The sequence below is a fragment of the Sceloporus occidentalis genome, unplaced genomic scaffold (genome assembly GCF_023333645.1).
Source record: "Sceloporus occidentalis isolate IW3139 unplaced genomic scaffold, rSceOcc1.0.p SCAF_3, whole genome shotgun sequence".
NCBI lineage: Eukaryota > Metazoa > Chordata > Lepidosauria > Squamata > Phrynosomatidae > Sceloporus > Sceloporus occidentalis.
In genome coordinates, this window is record NW_028316983.1 from 157,824,826 (window position 1) to 157,844,005 (window position 19,180).

The window sequence follows — 19,180 nt, forward strand, 5'->3', positions numbered from 1 at the left end:
TTGTAGGAGATAGATGAGAGGAAACATATGTGTATACTGTACACACAAAGCCAGGCTAAGTGTCTGAGGATGTTCACTGTTTACCCAGGGCTAGCAGTTCAAAGGAGGAAGAAAAGATATGGGATACTAGCTTCATGACATGTATTTTTCTTTTTTTAAAAAAAGATACCACAAGGAAAGAGGAAGGTGACAGATGATTTTGCCCTTAGCAATTTCTGCCAGCTCAAGCCAGCTCAACAAGCCCAAGAGGCAGGGTTGGCAGGTAGAAGGAGACATGGTACATCTGCCTACTGGCTTAATTGGTACTCATGTGCATGAGTTAGGGCAGAGTTTAAGAATGATGTTTGACTCTTTTGGGAACTATGGTTAGAATGCATTTATTTTATGGAGGGCTACAGACAAAAACGTGGGTGCTTATTTTGAGCTTCCATGAAGAACTCATCCCTCTGCCTTCTCCCCCCTCTTCCCTTTCCCACCAATTCAGTTTCTTCTGTCACAGTAAGATTTCCCACATGCCCTGGACAAATCTTCTGTTCCTGTTCTGCTAATTTTCTCGTCTTCAGTCCTCCCAGATTTTTTATCCCCACCTCGCCATAAGCAAGCTTTTCTTCTCTCAATCAGGCTGACCTTCAGCTTCACAGCTGTTGCACTGTTCTTGAGGCCTCCATGACTGATGAGTTTTCCCTCAGCATTTTGAATGTTTGTGTTTATCTGAGTAGCTGTATGGCAATGGTGGCGGATTTAGACCAGCCTTCCCTGGTCTGGTTTGCTCCAGATGTGTTCAAATATACTGGTAGTTTTCAGAACCCAGCAGTGCCTGTGATGTGGTGGTTGGAAGATTCTGAGAGTTGTAGCCCCAATACATCTGGATGAAATCAGTTTGGAGAAGGCTGATTTAGGCTGTTGTTTTTATTGTATGACTAAATCACACACATTACTAAATTGAGTAAAATATGTTTCACTGTGCTCTGATGTTTGTACTGTTAGCCTGTCTTCCATCCCCACTCACTCATCTTCCAGATCACTACTGCTGGTGATGCTACCACTTCTCCTGGCTAGGATATCGAACATACTGGTCCCTGGTGCCTTAAATAGTAGTAATAGTATGATTTTCACCAGCAATAGTGGCTTTGCCAGCAAGAAGGTAGAAGCAAGGCTGTTGCATATGCTAAAAATATTCCTCATGCCTTGCATACTGTGTAGCTGTATTACCTTCCTTTTCAAATATATCAAAAGAGCTGCCATGTACATGATGGAGCAGATCTGTTCTCTGAGGGAAGCAAGACTAGACCCAGTGGGTACATATTGTATAGAAGAGGGTTTTGGCCAGACATTTGGAGAAATTTCCTAAGAGTAAAGAGTTGTTACACAGTGGAAGACAGCCTCGGGAGGTGGTGGGAATATATTAGCAGAAGCTTGGGTGCCCTGATGTATATCCTGCATCAAACAGCCTATATTGAGCATGGGTTTGACTAGCCAACCTACAGGTTCTCTTCAAACCTCTGTATTTCAGCCAGAAGCTACCCATTTTGTAGCATAAGTAACACCTCCCTTCTCAAATTTCTGTCCTTACACTAACCCTTTGAAATAATTAGTACACCTGTTTTACAAGTAAGAAACCTGGCCCTAAGAATGATTTCTCAGAATCTCACTCAGTGAAAATGAGAACATGGGTGAAGGGAAAAGGCAATTCTGATGGATCAAAGCTAGCTACTAGTAGGCCTGCTGCCACCTTCTGTCAGTTCAAACTGTAACACTGTATGCAAACCATGTATTTACCAATTGACAAATAATTTGTTGGAAACCAGCTTTTAAATTTAAAGAAGTCATTATGTGTATGAGAGAGAAAGCTTTTGACTGCTACTTAAAATCAAACTATTATCTTGCTTTCCTAGTAAAATGGCTAAACTTGAAGAGTTGGAAGAAATTGATGTGAGTGGAAACAAGCTGAAATCCATTCCCACCACCATCATGAACTGTCGGCGAATGCATACTGTGATTGCACACTCCAATTGCATTGAAGTCTTTCCGGAAGTCATGCAGCTTGGCGAAATCAAAGTATGAGTTTCATATTTGCACAATTTAACCCAAGAAATCCTCTCTAGATGTTGGAAGTAGTTGATAATGAAAACATAGCAACTTTGAAAGGCTCAGATATCAAAGTGTGATGTCTCATGTAATCAGTGAAGTGGCGTATAGATAAATGAGATAACCAGTCATTACAGAGGAAGAATCCCATTAGTATTCCATGCTGTCTATATCCAGAGACAGGGTGTTGTCCCAGTAAAATCCAAGTAACTAATTTACTCCATGAGTCACAGTGGTGGCTGAGGGATGGTGAAGATGGGGAACACCCAACGCTATGTACAGTATTTTGCTTCAGTGTGCTGGGGACAGAGAGCCTTCCAACTTCTTTACTGGGTCAAGTTTTCATTTTTGCAATGCTCTCTGTCAACTTAGCATAGCATTATCCAGCTTTTAATATCAAAACCCCACTGAAACAAATGCATGGCTTATACCTCATGCATTCCCAAGACTTGCCCTGGATGGACATATACGGTTTGGTGGAGGAAAATATGGACCACAGGCCATCTGTGAACCCAGGTACATTTTTTACAGCCCAGCAAGGTTTCCCCTCCCCCTTGATGACTACTGTCTCATCATAAAACCCATGGGCCAGGTCACTATCCTCATCGTAACACATGGAGCCCCAGCGGGTGAAGATGAAAGGAGTGACCAAGCAGAGCCACTACATCAGCTCCTGGTCCCGACCTGGCCTCTTGGAGATGGCCAGCCCACCTGAGCCAAAGGGCAAGGCCCCATGGCATGGAACCTCTGGTGCCTATGTCTCAGAGTGGTTACAGTGGCGGCATGTCTGGGGATGGGGACTGATGAAGGGAGGAGCCACTTTCTCCATCCTCAAGTTCCTGCATATCAGAGGGGTTTTGTGTGTGTGCGTGCGTGCATGCGCAAATTGTGTAAAAATAAACCAATCATCTCATCTGTGGTAAAAAAAAATTCTCAAAAATCCAGACCAACAGTGACTTCTAGTCTTTTTGGAGAGGAGTTTTGTGTGATTTTGAACCACCTTGGAAACCCTACAGCACCTGGTGGGTCCAAAGGAACAGGAATTGGCACCATATCCATCACAGTTGTTAGTTCCTGATTTAAGCTATGTCTCATCTGTGTGTGTTGTTTGTCTGTCTGTTTTGGATTTTTACCATGGTATCATGTTGCCCTGAAAAATTGGCATTTCATATCTCTGACCCAGAGGCTAGGACCAAGTCTAATGGTTTTAAGTTTCAAGAACATAGATTTTGATTTAACATTAGAAGGAACTTATTGACAGTAAGAGCTGTTCAATAATGGAACAAATTACATAGAAAAGTGGTGGGGTCTCTTTCTCTGGAGGTGTTCAAAAAGAGAGTAAAAAGCCACCTGCTGGGGATGCTTTATCTGGATTTCCTGTATTGAATGTTGGGTTGGACTCAGTGGCTCATGGGGCTCCTTCCCTATTTCTACAAGTCTGTGATGTTCTACGATACTAGAAGAGTGGGTAATGTCCAAATTACCTTGCTTCTGTGTTTTTCCTGCCACCCAGTTGAGAATCTGCTGCAATTCCTAACAGAGAATCAGTTGCATAATTTAATATCTTTGGAAAGATTCCATTTCATTGCCATCCATTGACATTTTTCTTTGTGACTTCTTACATTTTGTTCAGTTTTTGGTGCAGGCATTACTGTTGAAATTGCTTTTGAGTGCACTTTTAAGTTAATAGCCTGCTCTATTCTAAGGGCTTATGGTGAGTAACAGTTCAGAGGTAGCAGTTCTGTCTAAATTAGGACAAATCCTTCTCCACAAATGGCTCTCATTCTTTGTACTCATGACATTACTTTTAATTAAAACTCACTTAACACTGATATGCTCCATTAGCTTAAGGAGAATAATTACTTTGCTAATACCAATAAACAGCCAAATTACTACTTGTTCTCCAGCATGCATGAGGGTTTTGGGGAAAGGAAAAACATTTTTAACAATACCTTTTGTTTGTGTGACAAATCACAAAAGGATTGTTTTGTGGAATGTGCATACAAGAAACTGGCTGGTGTTTTTGCCCTACAACAGCATAGAACCCCCTAAATTAAGGCTGTTTGGCCCAGCAGCTGCAGTTGTATATATCTATGTAGGCTGTGCTACTACAAACTGCAGTGATACCCTCGCTACTGAAAAAAAGCAGTACACAGAAAATTAGATGTCAAGGAGACTATTAGGTTTCTCTCTGTAACCTAAACACATGGCATGGGAACATTTCTTCCTGAGTACTCTGAAATTACTCTAAAGCCATCAGATCTTGTGTGATCTTTGAAGCTAGACAGGGTAAACCCTGGTAGTACTTGGGTAAGAGACCACCAATGAATACCAGTGCTGTGGGTTATATTTCAAAGGAAAGAACTGGCAAAATCACCTCTGAGTATTCCTTGCTTAAGAAAATCTTATGAAAAATTCCAAGGGGTCACCATAAGATGGCAGGAGACTTGAAGGTGCATGCATATATACATTCCAACCTGGAATTTGAAGTGGTATAATCCAGATCCTGATGTGAGCTTCATGTTTCTGCTCATGAGGAGCAGGCTTTTCTTGTTTTCATGCCTTTCTGTTTAGCCAAAAATGTATAAGAGCAGATGAGAGCTGATTGTTTTCTCAATAATACCGCTCTCTTTTCTTTCTCCTTCTTTCTGTTCCCCTTCAGTGCGTGGACTTGAGTTGTAATGAGCTGACCGAAATCACGTTGCCTGAGAACTTGCCTCCGAAGCTGCAGGAACTAGATCTAACTGGAAACCCCAGACTTGTCTTGGACCACAAAACCCTGGAGCTATTGAAGTAAGGAACTGTCAGTTTTATTACACAGTAGGCAGAAGGGAACACAGAGCACTTGAGAAGCAAATACACCCAGTATCTAAATATCAGGTACCTGCAATTCCAAAAGAGGAAAAATGTGTTGCTTTTTTCTTTTATTGCTATACTAGCTAAATGACTGGTTAGGAGCATACCTTCTCTTATCCCCACAAAGAGTCTGAGTTCTGGGCTCTTAACTAAACCTTTGCTCTTCCAATCCCAGAGTGCACTTCCTTTTTTCTCTTCTCTCCCCCTGTTCATGCCCTGTAGATGAGTATTGTGCCCTGCCTCCAATTCTCCACCTGTACCTGTCGTAGTTTCTGTGGCTCTAGTCGCAGTATTAGGTACTATTGTCCCTTCCTTTGGCCTGATTGGATCCAGCATAGAATCTCCCAAGGAACATTTATGGCTTTCATAGACATTTGAACTACATTGTCCTAGTTTTAGCTTCACCTTCAAACCAACATACAATTGCTGGCTGTACTTTAGTGGTTAGTATCAGCAAAGAACTGAATATTCTATGTAAAGAGCATTCTGTTGAGTAGGCTGATAAGAATGACTGGGTTAGCTGGAAATAGTTGTAGAATAAGTACTTGCAGAGATTTGCACAAGGGATCCAGGAAGGGAGTTATTAGTGCAGATCATAAATACCGAACAGTGTTGTGCATACCAAGAACATCCCCTTCCCTGAATGTGATGCACGTAGGTATAAATGTAGCCTACCAGCCTCACTGAACCAAGAAATAATAACTTGGTTGCACTATATTTCTTCTACATACAAGAACTGGCAGGAAGTCACAACATTCTCATTTGAATATATAATTCCTTTCTTATATATAGCAAAGCTTGAGGTGTTAATGGTTTGGACTCAAACTCTGAGAAACATCCATCTGGCAGGACCATTCCCATGGTGGCTGAGGAATTCTGGGAGCTATAGATAAACAGCAGCAGCAGCAACAATTTTTTTCAAGAGCTTATCTTTCTGTAATGTTGAAAAGTTGTGTGGCTTTCAACCAAAAGTGGCACAAGTGTGTCTTTTGACCCTCTTAAATATAGGACAGTCTTAACATTGCACTTAATCATGACAAAGTTCACCTTCACTGAAATTTAGTCATGCCATTTATGGCCACAGCAGGAATAAATGCTGTTGTTTTTTTATAAATTATTATTCTTCAATTGCACAACCGTTTCCTGTGTCACGGTCAGATAGTTCTGAAGTATTATTCTTCCTTCTCTTCCTCCTTCACCTCCTCCTATGAACCCTCTGATCCCAGGAATTGAACGTTGGCCTTACGTGGCTCTCGTAACCTGCAGGTTCCAAAGGATGAAACTGTCAACAAGTTCACATCTGCCTTTATTTCCTTTGTTAAAAGACGTGCTGGAGAGCACTTTCCTCATTCTTGGTAAACCTCTGTGTTGCTTTTGCGCCACCTTGCCAACTTGTATAAACATGCCCTGTATGGATTACAGTTGCCACAATAATGTTGGCTGGAACAGTCTTCTTGCTTGTTCATTAAGCCGTTTCTCTTCAGACCCTTCCCCCCCCCCCTTTTTTTTTTTTGTAAAGCCTGCCCAGGCCCTCTGTAGGTCTGCTGTTCCTGTTACCATTTAATGATTTCCTGCTCCATGGCCATGCCACCTACCATCAGAACCTTAGCTCTTCCTTCACTTTTGTGCTGTTGCAGATTTTGGAGAGCCAGTGTGGTGTAGTGCTTTGAGCATTGGACTAGGACTCTGGAGACCAGGGTTTGAATCCTGTTCAGCCATGTCACCCACTGGGTGACCTTGGACAAGTCACACTCTCTCAGCCCCAGAGGATGGAAATGGCAAACCCCCTCTGAAGAAACTTGGCAAGAAATCCCCATGATAAGGTCGCCATAAGTCGTAAATTTCTTGGAAGGCACACAACAACAACAACAACAATACTCCCCTTTGGCACAGAGTTCAGGAAAATTAGTTTTCATAACTGTAGTTCCTAGAATCCTCTAGGCATCCTGGCTAGTGGTCATACTGGTGAGTGAATTCTAGAAGTTATAGTAACCAAAAGTAGTTTTGTCAGACTATGCTCTTGCATAGTATTTTATCATGTGATTGCATGATAGAGTCTAAAACTCCAGGCATGCCTGTGTAGAATAGAAGCTGGCTTGATTTTCTAGGGCTGGCTCCTCTAAGTTCAGTGAAGCAAAGTGTAATAGGCTGCAGCTGAGGAAGATAAGCCCTTCTGATCCTGGGATTACTTGGGTTTCCTTTGTAGAGGCATCGCCTCACTGTTTCATAGGCTTTTAGTTCGCAGCCCAGTTGCTTTGAGAGGTGGTCATTTGCAAATGGGGTGTTGGTGTGGTGCACAAAAGTTATGCATCATTCCTGACAGTGGGTGACTTAGCCATCGCAGAAAGGGAGATATGGTAATGGGGATTGAAAGAGAAAGAAAGAGGGACTAGTAATTCCTTCCCTTAAACCTCTTCCAACTCCAGAATGCTTTGGTGGTCTTTCATCTGTGGATGAAAGTTAGTTGCTGGAGGTGTTTCAGATGCATGCTTTTCTTGTTTCTGAAGGGTGGTTTCAAGACTCTTTCCCAAGTTTGGGCTCCTAAGTGTTGCTGAACATTTCCCATAATCAGCGGTCAAGGAAGATAGGAGTTGTAGTCTGACAATTCCTAAGGATCAAACATTGGGAATGACTGAACGATCACTTTCTCTGTGCATTTGTGCCCATCTGTTTCTTTAAAAAGCATATACCTTACTTTGCAGCATGCCAGTGCTTGAAGCAGTTACACAGTTACCTGGATCTTTTATTCCCTGGCTCCTGCCATATATAGACACCCTTCCCATCTGTCAAAATGTGGCAGTTCCTTTTGAAAGCCATGCTCCACTTTCTGTTCTTTTAGATGCTTGAATATCCAGACCAAAGATTAAATCCTTGGGTAGTAATAGTTTACTGGAAAGGGCAGGAACAATGTGGAATTAGTTACAATAAAAGCTTGGAAAAGGTTTTTTTCTTTTCTTTTCAAATTAAAGTTCCTAGGAGCCCCAGCCAGCATGAATTGTCACGTTGGCTGGAGGAGTTCTAAGAGCAGGGATCCAAAAGAGTAACTTATCCCAATCCTAGTTACAGTATACTGAAGAAAGGGTACATATCTTAGGTGATTGGGTAGGTGTGGGCATATAAAATAGAATGGGGAGCTAGGCTATGGAGGAGATTAGAGACTTTATTGGAAGGAGTCAGGCTAGTGACTCTGTTTTTGTTTGTTTGGTTGGTTTGTTTTGTTTGTTTTGTTTGTTTTTGTTTCAAGGTTAAAGTTAAGTTGTGTTTTCTATGGAGAAACAAAAGATCCCAGTTAATCCATTTTTAAATGTACAGATAATTGTGTTAAACCGGCAAACACCAGTGGGTTCAGATGAAAGTCTCTCCTGCCCTTTCTCAGGATATTCATCTCTTGGTCTAATTTTTCACTGGCCTTTGAATCCTAGCCTGTATTAGCTTTGGAAGGGGCATGTAACATGCTATCAGGCATCTTTGGAAATGCACCTAGACACTGGAATCTGCCTCCACTTTAAACAGCAGAAAGTGAATATATGCATGGATATTGTTCATATCAAAGTCTGTGAGCTTTTGTAGTCCTCATCCTCTTGCTAAATGATGGGCGCAAAAACAAATGAATTAGGCAAAGTGGACATAAAATCTAAGGAAGAATTAAGAACGTGAGAGGAAAAATATACAGTGGTTTACATATCTGCAAATAAGATCTAAATTCAAACAGGATAATTCTAAGGAAGGCTTCGAAAGAAGAGAGAACGAAATTGATAAGGTAATTTGGGATAAAGAAAAAGGAAAAATAGCAAAAATGTATAAAATACTGATATCTCGAGAATTAGAAAAAGAGTATATAACTGATAGTGTGACTAAGTGGGCACAAGATTTGAGACATACAATTAGTACTGATAACTGGGAAAAAGCCTGGAAGAGAACAAGTAAATTCACTGTGGCTCAAGATCTCAAAGAAAATTATGTGAAAGTGTCAAACAGATGGTACTACACACCTGTAAAATTAGCTAAAATATACAATTTGGGAACTGACAAATGTTGGAAACGCAAGACAGAGAGAGGTTCTTATCTTCACATGTGGTGGGGATGTTTAAAAATCAAGAGCTTTTGGAAAAAAATTCATGTTATGATACAAAAAAATTTGAAAGTAAAGTTCCCTATGACCCCAGATCTTTATTTACTAAATATGACAAGTTGTATGGGAGATTCAATAGAAAGAAATTTCTGGAAAATGATTCTTTATTTTGTAACGGCAGCTAGAATGCTATTGGCAAAAAATTGGAAAAATGAAAATGTCCCAGACGTAGAAGAGTGGTTAAAGAAAGTAATTGATCTTAAAGAAATGGACAGACTGACTATGATATTAAAGGGAAAAGAAGAAGAGGTTAGTGATTGGAAGATATTAGATGACTTCCTGAAAAAACGTTGGAATTTAGAAGATTAAGTTATGACCATAATAGTTTTATGGTAGCAATGGGAATGTGTATTATGAAGAGCAATAAGAAGAATTATAGATATAAAATATATAGAGATAGGAACAGGAAGACTATTGGGGAAGATTTGTTGAACTTAAGCAAGGATGATAGGATTACAGCTTAAAGATTGTAATTACTGAAGAATCTGACATTTAAGAAGATGATTGTAATTTTTATTTTGCTTGTAAATAATTGATGTGTATTATGTTGGTTTTAAACAATAAAATTTAAAAAAAATGATGGGCACATACCAGTTGCACCAGATATCACATTTGTGGAAGCCGCTTCTTTACTTATATCATGCAAGCTGTTAAACAGTTTTCATTTAATCAGAAATTTCTCTTTATCTTAACTGTTCTATTGCCGCCATTTTAGCACTGGTTTTAATGACTGATTTCTCTTTTAATTTATTTGCTGTATTGATTTCAGTTTGAACTGCTTGGAATGCTCACTTGCAGAAAAGCAATCTCTGAAATACTATCAAAACAAATTATAGCCTTTTTAAAAAAAATAAAAATAAATTCCCCTTTGAGAATACTTCGTCTCCCTGGCTCATTCTGGCTACAGTCCAGAATGTGTATGCTTCCAAATGTCTATGAGGATTTATTTAAGAAAACTGTATTTCCAGAATCCTTACAACTTTAAAAATTACTTGGTGGTTTGACACAAGAACTGTTTAAAGGGGAAATTCAAAGAAAAGAGAGTGATGATATTGGCTCTTCTGAAATCTCTAAGGCTGCATCTACACTGCAGAATGAATACAGTTTGACACCGCTTTAACTTCCATGGTGCAATGCCTTGGAACTGTGGGATTTGTAGATTTGTCAGATTTGTAGTTTCTTTCTCAAAGAGCTCTGCTGCCAACACAAACTACAAATCCATAGATTCCATAAGATGGAGCCATGACAGTTAAAGCAGAGTCAATCTGCAGTAATTATGCAGTGTGGTGGCAGCCTAAATCAAAGTTTGCAAAACTACTACACTAAACTCTGCCTTAAAAGGGGATATGGCATTGAAGGCAGCTGGAATTCACATGCACACAAGGTGAGCTCTTGATTGCAACCTGATGACTGTGTGGTTATCAAATGGTAGCTACTAACAAGATAAGGTAACCATGAAGTTGTCCTAAGTTTATTTTGTACTGGGAGAAGGTGGTTGTGCAATCCAGGTTATAAGTGAACAAGATAAGGGTTATATGGTGCCATCAGCTGAACACCAGAGAATTTATTCTGTGTGAGAATATTCAAAACATATGAAATGGTGGGGAAATTATCCATTGACTGCAGAGAGGGTAGGTGAGGTCCTTTCCATCTGTGTATACCCCTTCTTAATCTTTTTTTTTTTTTTGCCTCGAGGCAACTAATTGACTGGCCATTTTTGTTTTAAAACATGATCTTTTGAAAAAACCAACTAGAGACTATTCATTTCCCTTTTATATATGGAGACATCCAACTACTGTGCTAAATACAGTCCTTTAAAATAACTTCTAAGTACAGCAAGTAGAATGACATAAACTAAAACAAATGTATTGAGATTATTTACACGACCTGCGAAGCATTAACTTTTTGTACATTTTCCTTTCTCATTGTAGTAACATTCGTTGTTTCAAGATTGACCAGCCTTCAGCCGGGGATGCCTCCGGAGCCCCAGCAGTATGGAGCCATGGTTATACTGAAGCATCAGGAGTTAAAAACAAGTAAGCTCTTCTTATAGGGAGAAAGGCTATTCAGCTTCTTGTTGCCATCCTTAGAACTATAATAAAATTTTCCAGGGTGGGAAGGGGAAGTAATTTTGCCAGATATAGATGAGCCATGAGATTAGACTAGAATCTTCTGAAACTTTGGGAATTCTCTCCTCCTTATTTCCAGGGATTGGATAAAAATAAGATAATAGAATACAAGACAAATCATATAGGCATACATGTCTTCTGCTGCATCTGCACTGCTGAATAATGCAGTTTGACACTGCCTCAACTGCCATAGCTCAATGCTACAGAATTCTGGCATTGTAGTTTTGTGAGATATTTAACCTTCTCTTTCAGAGAATTCTGGTGGCACAACAGTCTACAAAATCTCAGAATTCCATAGCATTGAGCCATGGCAGTTAAAGCAGTGTCAAACTGCATTACTTCTGAAGTGCAGATGCAGCCTCTGTCCCTCCTTACTCTTGGTTTATGCTAATATAAGTGAATATACAGTCACCCCTCCTTTCTCACGGGCTTGAGATCCACGTTTTTGCTTATACACAGAGGGGCGACCTCCGTTAACTCCAATGGGGTGCACCCCTGCGGTACACACACCCCTGCACACTCGCCAGGTGATCCCCCCATTCAAACCTATGGGGCTTGAATACAGTCAGCCCTCCCCATAGTTGGGCTTGCCTTCTGCGGTTTTGAGCTCGTGAGGAAGGCAAGCCCCGGTAAAAGTAATGGGGTGCATAGCCATGCCGCCACAGGCACGCGCCCCATTATTTTCGATGGGGCTTGAGCATACGCTCTTTTCCCCATATGCGGGGGGAGGTCCAGAAAGGATCCCCCACATATGGGGAGGGCACACTGTACATGCAAGTCTCAGTTTTCGTGGGGGGGGGGGTCCGGAGCTGATCCCCCGCAAAAATGTAGGGTTGATTGTATTCATAAACTAGTTTGATTAGCTTATATAATCCCACACTAAAAGGGCTAACTGTTCAAATGATCCAGAAGTATATGACAAAAGATCCAGCAGTGTATGATAATTTGTGCATAAATTGTTAAGGTCTAAGTTGTTTTATATTGATTTTTGCTATTTTAGAAGAATCTATTGTGGTTTATTTCTAGATGGAAGTTGTGATTTGGTAAATAAGTAAACAGATTTAGCTGGGGGAGACATAGAGGAGAATGGCTTGTAATCTGTTGTATCCATTTGTCGAAGAAGGTCTTAACATCTCAAGGAAACAAGTATTCCAGAATGCTAATTCAGCTATTATTTTGATTTTTCAGTGGCTGAATAATTTATTTTAAAAATTCTTCTGCTATTTCATTATGCTTTTTCAAACACAAGTCAACCACCAGCAAGATTGTCCTCTGCTGATCTTTTTAAAATACACACACATACAGACACACACACTCATGCTTGCCACTGTGGTTTTGAATAGACCAGGAATGCCCCAGTGATAATCACGCTGAGCAACACTGACAGCTCTTGTAGAGGTCTAGAGGGTAAATGCAATTTAAACTACAATGTCCTCTTTCCATCTCTCTTGTTCATTACTGCATACTGAATAAACCACTGAAGGAAGGGGAAAAATAACTGAGCTAACATTCAAAAGTATAATTGCATTCAGATGAAGCACAGCCAAGCAAAGCTTCTTCTCTTGCCTTCTGGGTTGTAGGTGTTTTGTAATTAAACCAGATGTTACTGCATGTATATATCTTGTGTCTTTAACATTTAACACCCAAACCCCAATGCATTCTGTGTAATGCAAAAAAAAAAAAAAAAGGGGGGGGGAGAATTACTACTGTGTCTGCAGGATTGGCTCTTCCCCAAGGCTCTGTGTGGCAGCTGCATAATTAGGGAGGATGGGAATGATGTTTTATTTGGTTGGGGGGAAAAATAGGGTAGATGCCATTTGATTTTTATATCTCTGACACCAAATTAACTTGGACCCCCTTAACATGTGTTCTCTCCAAGTAGAATTTATAGGTTGCTGTGTATTTTCTGAAAACCATCAAAATTCTCCATCTTGGTTTCAATCTATGCATTTCTTTGAGCCCCCACATTTATACATTTAACCAATTTGTGTGCATGATCCAGAAAATATGCGGGGCAATGAGAGTGAAACTTGGCTGCACTGGGGTAGAGAGCGTTTCATGGGAAATTGCCATGCAGTTGCATTCTTGCTGAATCGGCATTGTTTTCTTGCAGGCTCTGTGTGGCAGCTCTTTCTGCCAATAATTTCTGTGAGAACAGGGAGGCTCTCTATGGAGTTTTTGATGGAGATCGCAATGTGGAAGTACCGTACCTTCTGCAGTGTACCATGAGTGACATCTTGGCAGAGGAGCTGCAGAAAACCAAGAGCGAAGAGGAATACATGATCAACACATTCATTGTAATGCAGAGGTAAGTTTCTGTTTCTGTTTTTAAGATCATGTATTACATTTTTAAATCAGTCAGTCAGTGTCTTTCTTATGACACTGGACATACCCCATCAACTCCATTTGAATCAGTTTGATTCCTTTCTTCTAGTCACTATTCACTTGTTCCTCTCAGGGGCTAATTTGACATGACAGCTACCTCTGCCATCAGCAACAACCCCTTCACCACAGTGACACTGCTGGTAGTTTCTACTAGTCTTTTCAGTTGTGCATATACATATATATGTGAAATTTTATAGATTGTTGGGATACAGGTATTGCAGACATATGAGTGACACATGGTTTAGGACCTGCTTGAATAGGACAATGTAAGTTTGCTTGCATATTTGATAAGCTTATGTATGGATGTGGAAACTAGACAGTGAAGAACGCTGATAGGAAAAAAAATTAACTCATTTCAAATGTGGTGCTGGATGCGAGTTCTGGAGATAGCATATACTACTAAAAAGACAAATGAACGGACTCTAAAGCAATGGACTACTAGACGTCAAGATCACTAAACTCAGGCTGTCATACTGTGGACATATTAGGAAAGAAAATGGTTCATTGTAAAAGTCAATAATGCTCAGTAAAGTGGAAGGCAGTAGGAAAACAGGAAGATGGCATTACAGGTTGGGTAAATTTAGTCAAGGATGCCATAGCCCTGGGTCTGCAAGATCTAAGCTGGGCTGTTAGTAACAGGAAGGTCTCTCATCCAAAAGGTTGCCAAAAGTTAAAGCCATCTTGATAGCATGTAACAAATTTAAAAACATGTAAAACTTCTCTTGTTAGTAGTTTAAAGATAGCAGAAGTCCTATTTATGGCATGGCAAGTCCTTTTAAACGGCCATGGATTGAGAGCTTTAGCAGCTAAAAGGTAATTCTTGCAGGGAGGGAGAAAGGAGATGTAGTTCCATCTACATAATGTTTATGCTGTGTCTCTCAATGACAGGATCTAAATGTTACTGAGTTAGACTGTTGGTCTGTAAGGCTGATATTATGTACTCTCTGACTTGCAACAGCTGTCTGGTCTGGGGCATCACCTGTTACCTGGAACTTTTTTAAAAAAAGAAATGTGAGGGGCTGTACCCCAAACTACTGCATAGAAAGCATTTCTATAAAGGAGCTGTGTGGTGTTTTCTTCATTAGCAATGTGCATGGGAGCCATTATGTTTTTGCCCTTACCTTGAATCTGCATGGTTAAATTTTGGCTTCTGTGAGGGGTGAAATGTTGTTACATTTTTAGGCCCTTCTAGCTGATGAAAGTCCATTGGCTTCCTCCTTCCGATAGTCAGAATGTTTCACCTTTTTCACATTCACCTGTGAGGGAAGCCTGGAAACTTGTTGATTGCCCTAGCTGGAATACTCCTCTGTGGTTCATGCTTCAGGAAGGAACAGCAGGGGTAGGGGAAGGATGCCTCTCAGCAAGGTTGGACTGCCATTCCTCAACTTTTCAGATGTGAACATTGGGGCAGCTCTGTAGTGTATTCCAGATCACTTTCAGACCAGTGGGACTTAGCTTGACATAAGGCACAAAGCAGTGTTCAAATGCAGCATATCCCCACAACTGGGAGAACAATACAGCCTTCCCCAGCCTTCCTATAGACATCTTGGATTTCTACCCTCATCATCCTCAGCCCTGCAGACTATTGTTGATGGGATTTTGCATCCCACATATTGGTGGAGGAACCAGTTTGAGGAAAGTTGCAAAACTGCATGCTTTCTTTCTTTAATGCTCCAGTTCTTTGTGTCCATAACTGAACCACCAAAGAGAAACTGAAAAACATTTTGCCAGTAATAATCATAATCTTGCTCCTGCCTTTCCCATGTGCTTCCACTGTAGATCAAAATCAGTTGACACTAATATATATACTTGTGTGTTCAAATGCTATTTGTCATAGCCTGCTTTATCTGTAAAATTTCCAGAGTCTAATCTGAAAGGCTTTTAAAACATTACAAAGATAAATGTCATATGCTTCTTCCTATATCTCTCCCCCCTCCAAAAAAAAAAAAAAAAAAAAAAAAAACCACTTCCAGAAAGGATGAAAAATGGCCCTTCTGTATATAGATATCATATGTGAGTAACTTTATTGACAATTGCCTAACTGCATTGCAGCTCATCCAAGTATTATTCCTCACTGATTCATTGAACACAAATTGTTTAAATTGCAGCCTGAAGTGGCTTTGGGGAGGAAAAAAAGAAAAAGAAGGAATGCTTTCATGTGCTTGTTTATATAGGTTTGACGCTCCTGAGATGACTTAGAAAGACCTCATTTTAGGAAATGTGTAAAAATTAAAAGGATGTGATTAATGTGTGATTTTAATAACGATCTGGGTATCATATCAGCTCACAAATGCTGATCCAAGGATTCTTTCTATTTTATACAGCAAGACCTCCTTTCCTCCCCCCTCCTCCTCTCTCTCCCTTTAAAAACATTTGTCATCTTTGTAGCTGTGAAAAAGGGTGCACAAAACTAGCACAACTGCCAAGCAACATTGTACCCTCAGGATCTCCAAAAGTGAGAAGTGTGAGGCATCTTCTCTCCCTCTCAAATATCATAGTGGTACAGAAAGATTGGGGTTGCTTTTGGCTTTTCAGATAACTTGCATGAGGTGCCTTTCCAAATTTGTTTTCCATATTATAGGAGTGTACAGTGTGCCTGCCGGAAATAGTAATGGCACGGGCATGCTGCCGTGGACACGAGCCCCATTGCTTTAAATGGGGCTCGAGCATATGTGGAATTTCCCTTATGCAGCGGAGTCCAGAACGGATCCCCCACGTAAGGGATGGGCTGACTGTATATGCTGAGTCAGGGTATCTGTTCCTATAGCCTTGTGTTTTCTGTTTTAGCCCTCCCCAACCTGGTACCCCAAACCACAGATGGATTGAACTACAATTCCCATCATCCCCATACTGGCTGGGAATGATGGAAGATCCATCATTCAACATACTTGGGGAAACTAGGCTGTGGGAGACTGATTCTGACTGACCCCAGCATCTCAGGTAGAAGTCTTTCCCTATGACTTTCTCTTTTATCCTTTTAACTGGGGGTGCCAAGAACCTCATCTGAGATGTAATTATTGCATAGCTTCTCTCACTGAACTGTGATCCCTTCCACAATTTAATTGAGGGCTCACTGTTGAGAGTATACTGAAGTTGAATTCCAGCTCACTTGACTTCTCCATGGGACTCATGGCGTGTACATTTCTCAGTTTTTGAACAAAGGTACCCTACTTTTTCTGAATCTTGAAAATGTAAGCTTAGGTTGAACTTAATTCTAGTTGTGGGTTTTTTTGCTTCTCTGCTCACTTTAATCCTCAATAGAGCCAATGTTATTCTCTTGAAATTTCAGGAAACTTGGAACTGCTGGACAGAAGCTTGGAGGCTCTGCTGTCCTTTGCCATATAAAACACGATCCAATAGATCCTGGTGGATGCTTCACCTTAACCTCTGCGAATGTGGGGAAGTGCCAATCCGTTCTCTGCAGGAACGGGAAACCTCTGCCTTTATCCAGGTCTTACATGATGAACTGCGAAGAAGAACTAAGGAGGATCAAACAGCATAAGGCCATTATCACAGAAGTAAGAAACTGGGTTGTTGAAGGTAGTGGGGATGCAGCCGGGTATGATCTGCATGTTGCTTTCCATTCCACATTTGTGATCCAAGCTGAATGCCTTGCCATCATCTTGCACAAGTTTTAAGATGTAGCTGAGACTGGAGATGTAAGGGAACAGAACCACTTAGCTTTGTCCTTTCTCCCATTGTTGTTCTTTTGTTGCCCTTCTTGCTTGCACTTCAGCCACAATAGATTGGAATTGAGACTGGTGCTTAAGGCAGAAGAGAGATAAGGGCCTTTCTTTCAAGAAAGCCTGTCCAGAACAGGATGACAGCACCTAACAAAAGAGAGGATGCCTCTCTTTTGGTCCTTTGGTACTTACTATGGTCCCTTTTAAAAGGGTGACCTAGAATGAAGGTGTAAAACAATGAAGAATCTCTGCTATCTTATCCAAAAAGCAAAAGCATTGGGCAGACAGGGATTAGAGCTGTCTTGATAAGGGATTCAGTGGATACCAGTCTGAATTCTGTTGGTATGTGGCAATAACAACATATTTTTGACAGTGCAGAGAGAGAGAGGGAGAGAGAGAGAGGTATGGGGAATATTAAATACTGTGATCTAACTTGCTTGTTAAAGAATTACACAAATATATATTCTGCATCTCTTACTTGTGGTGCTGGGAAAGGGTTGGAGAATCCATAAACCTCCAAATGATGCTGGATTCTATTTCCTGTTAGCTCCAGCCATCTTGGTAGGTAGGGAAGGATGATGGAAGCAGTAGTTAAAAGCAGTTGGAGCTGATATACTTCCTGTTTGTTAGAAAAGAGAATCTATCACTATGGTATCTGTTTCAAATCTCTTCCTCCGTTTCACCCATGGTACAAAGAAGACCAAAATACTTTAGAAATGTTCAATGACATAATTTGGCTAATAAAACAATCACTACTGAAAAATCACTTTTCACATTTAAAATATATCACCTACGTATTTCACAGATTTCCAGTTTGTTTTATCAGTTTGCGTTACATACAATTGCTAGCACCAACAACAGAAGACCCATTAAATCAGTGGGAACTTGGTATAGCAAAACATATGGAAGTTCCATTGATAGGGTAGAACTACTCTAGTAGAAACTAACAATTGGATTTATGCCACTATTTATACCTTCCAAAGTTTATCAAATACCTTCCAAAATTTGTCAAATAGACAAAAAAATTACTAAAAATTGAAAAATTGCCTCAGTTTTGTCTTTCTTTCTCTCCACCTTCCACATATCTTCTTTTCTTGTCCTGTTTGCTCCTGCAGATGCAAAGAAATAAATTAAACCGTGTTTTAGAAATTCCTTGTCTTTCATGGCTTGGATCATAACCCAGCCAGAAACTGGGGATTTGAATATACACACGGTATTGATTTCTCCAAGACATGGATTTTTAACTGTACTTTCCCCTTCAGATGTTAATCCTTCTCCCTTTGGGAAATGTCATATTCAAAGAGGAAGTGTAGTAAGTAATTGGGGCGTGTGAAAACATTTTTACTACAGTGCAGCTGACTGAAAACAAACAAGAATCCACACATAAACTCCTTCTCCCAACAGTGCTTGATGCAAATCTGCAGGTTTTTTCCAAGTGCAGATGAATAATTTTGGTTTGTTATGGCTGAAGAAGAGAAAGCTGTAATCAAATGAAACTGCAAATGTTTGTATCCTGTGTGTGTGTGTGTAGATTTATGTCAAATGTTAAAGCTATATGGAGCAAATTGTGACTAGCTGTTGATTCTATAGTTTTAGTCTTTTTCCACCATGCGATGGTGGAGCACTGGTGAGGTGCCACTTTCTCCAGCACCCTTTTAGCAAAAGCTTCCAATAGACTTTTCCACCTTGGCTAAAATATAAACCTTTACCATTTTCCCATTATGACCCATAACTTGGACGATCAGGACATGCCAGCAACTTTTATCTCACATTTCAGATTACTTAGTTTGTCATGAGTAATAAATGCAGAGCCATGTGTGTATGTGTGTGTTCTTTTTTGAACTAGAGCTCCCAGAATCCCTCAACCAGCCTGCCCACTGGCTAGATTGGTTAGAGAATTCTGCGAG

At 40.4% G+C, this 19,180-nt stretch overlaps 1 protein-coding gene across 1 annotated transcript in view; it reads left to right on the forward strand.

Moving 5' to 3' along the window:
* LOC149316974 (PH domain leucine-rich repeat-containing protein phosphatase 1-like) overlaps nucleotides 1–19,180 on the forward strand; it is a 191,309-nt gene that overhangs the window by 169,103 nt on the left and 3,026 nt on the right. Inside the window, exons 12-16 of the mRNA XM_089516614.1 lie at nucleotides 1,896–2,058; nucleotides 4,751–4,881; nucleotides 11,008–11,112; nucleotides 13,319–13,513; nucleotides 16,880–17,108. Coding sequence (XP_089372740.1) covers nucleotides 1,896–2,058; nucleotides 4,751–4,881; nucleotides 11,008–11,112; nucleotides 13,319–13,513; nucleotides 16,880–17,108 — 823 coding nt within the window. The remainder of the gene's footprint in view (nucleotides 1–1,895; nucleotides 2,059–4,750; nucleotides 4,882–11,007; nucleotides 11,113–13,318; nucleotides 13,514–16,879; nucleotides 17,109–19,180) is intronic.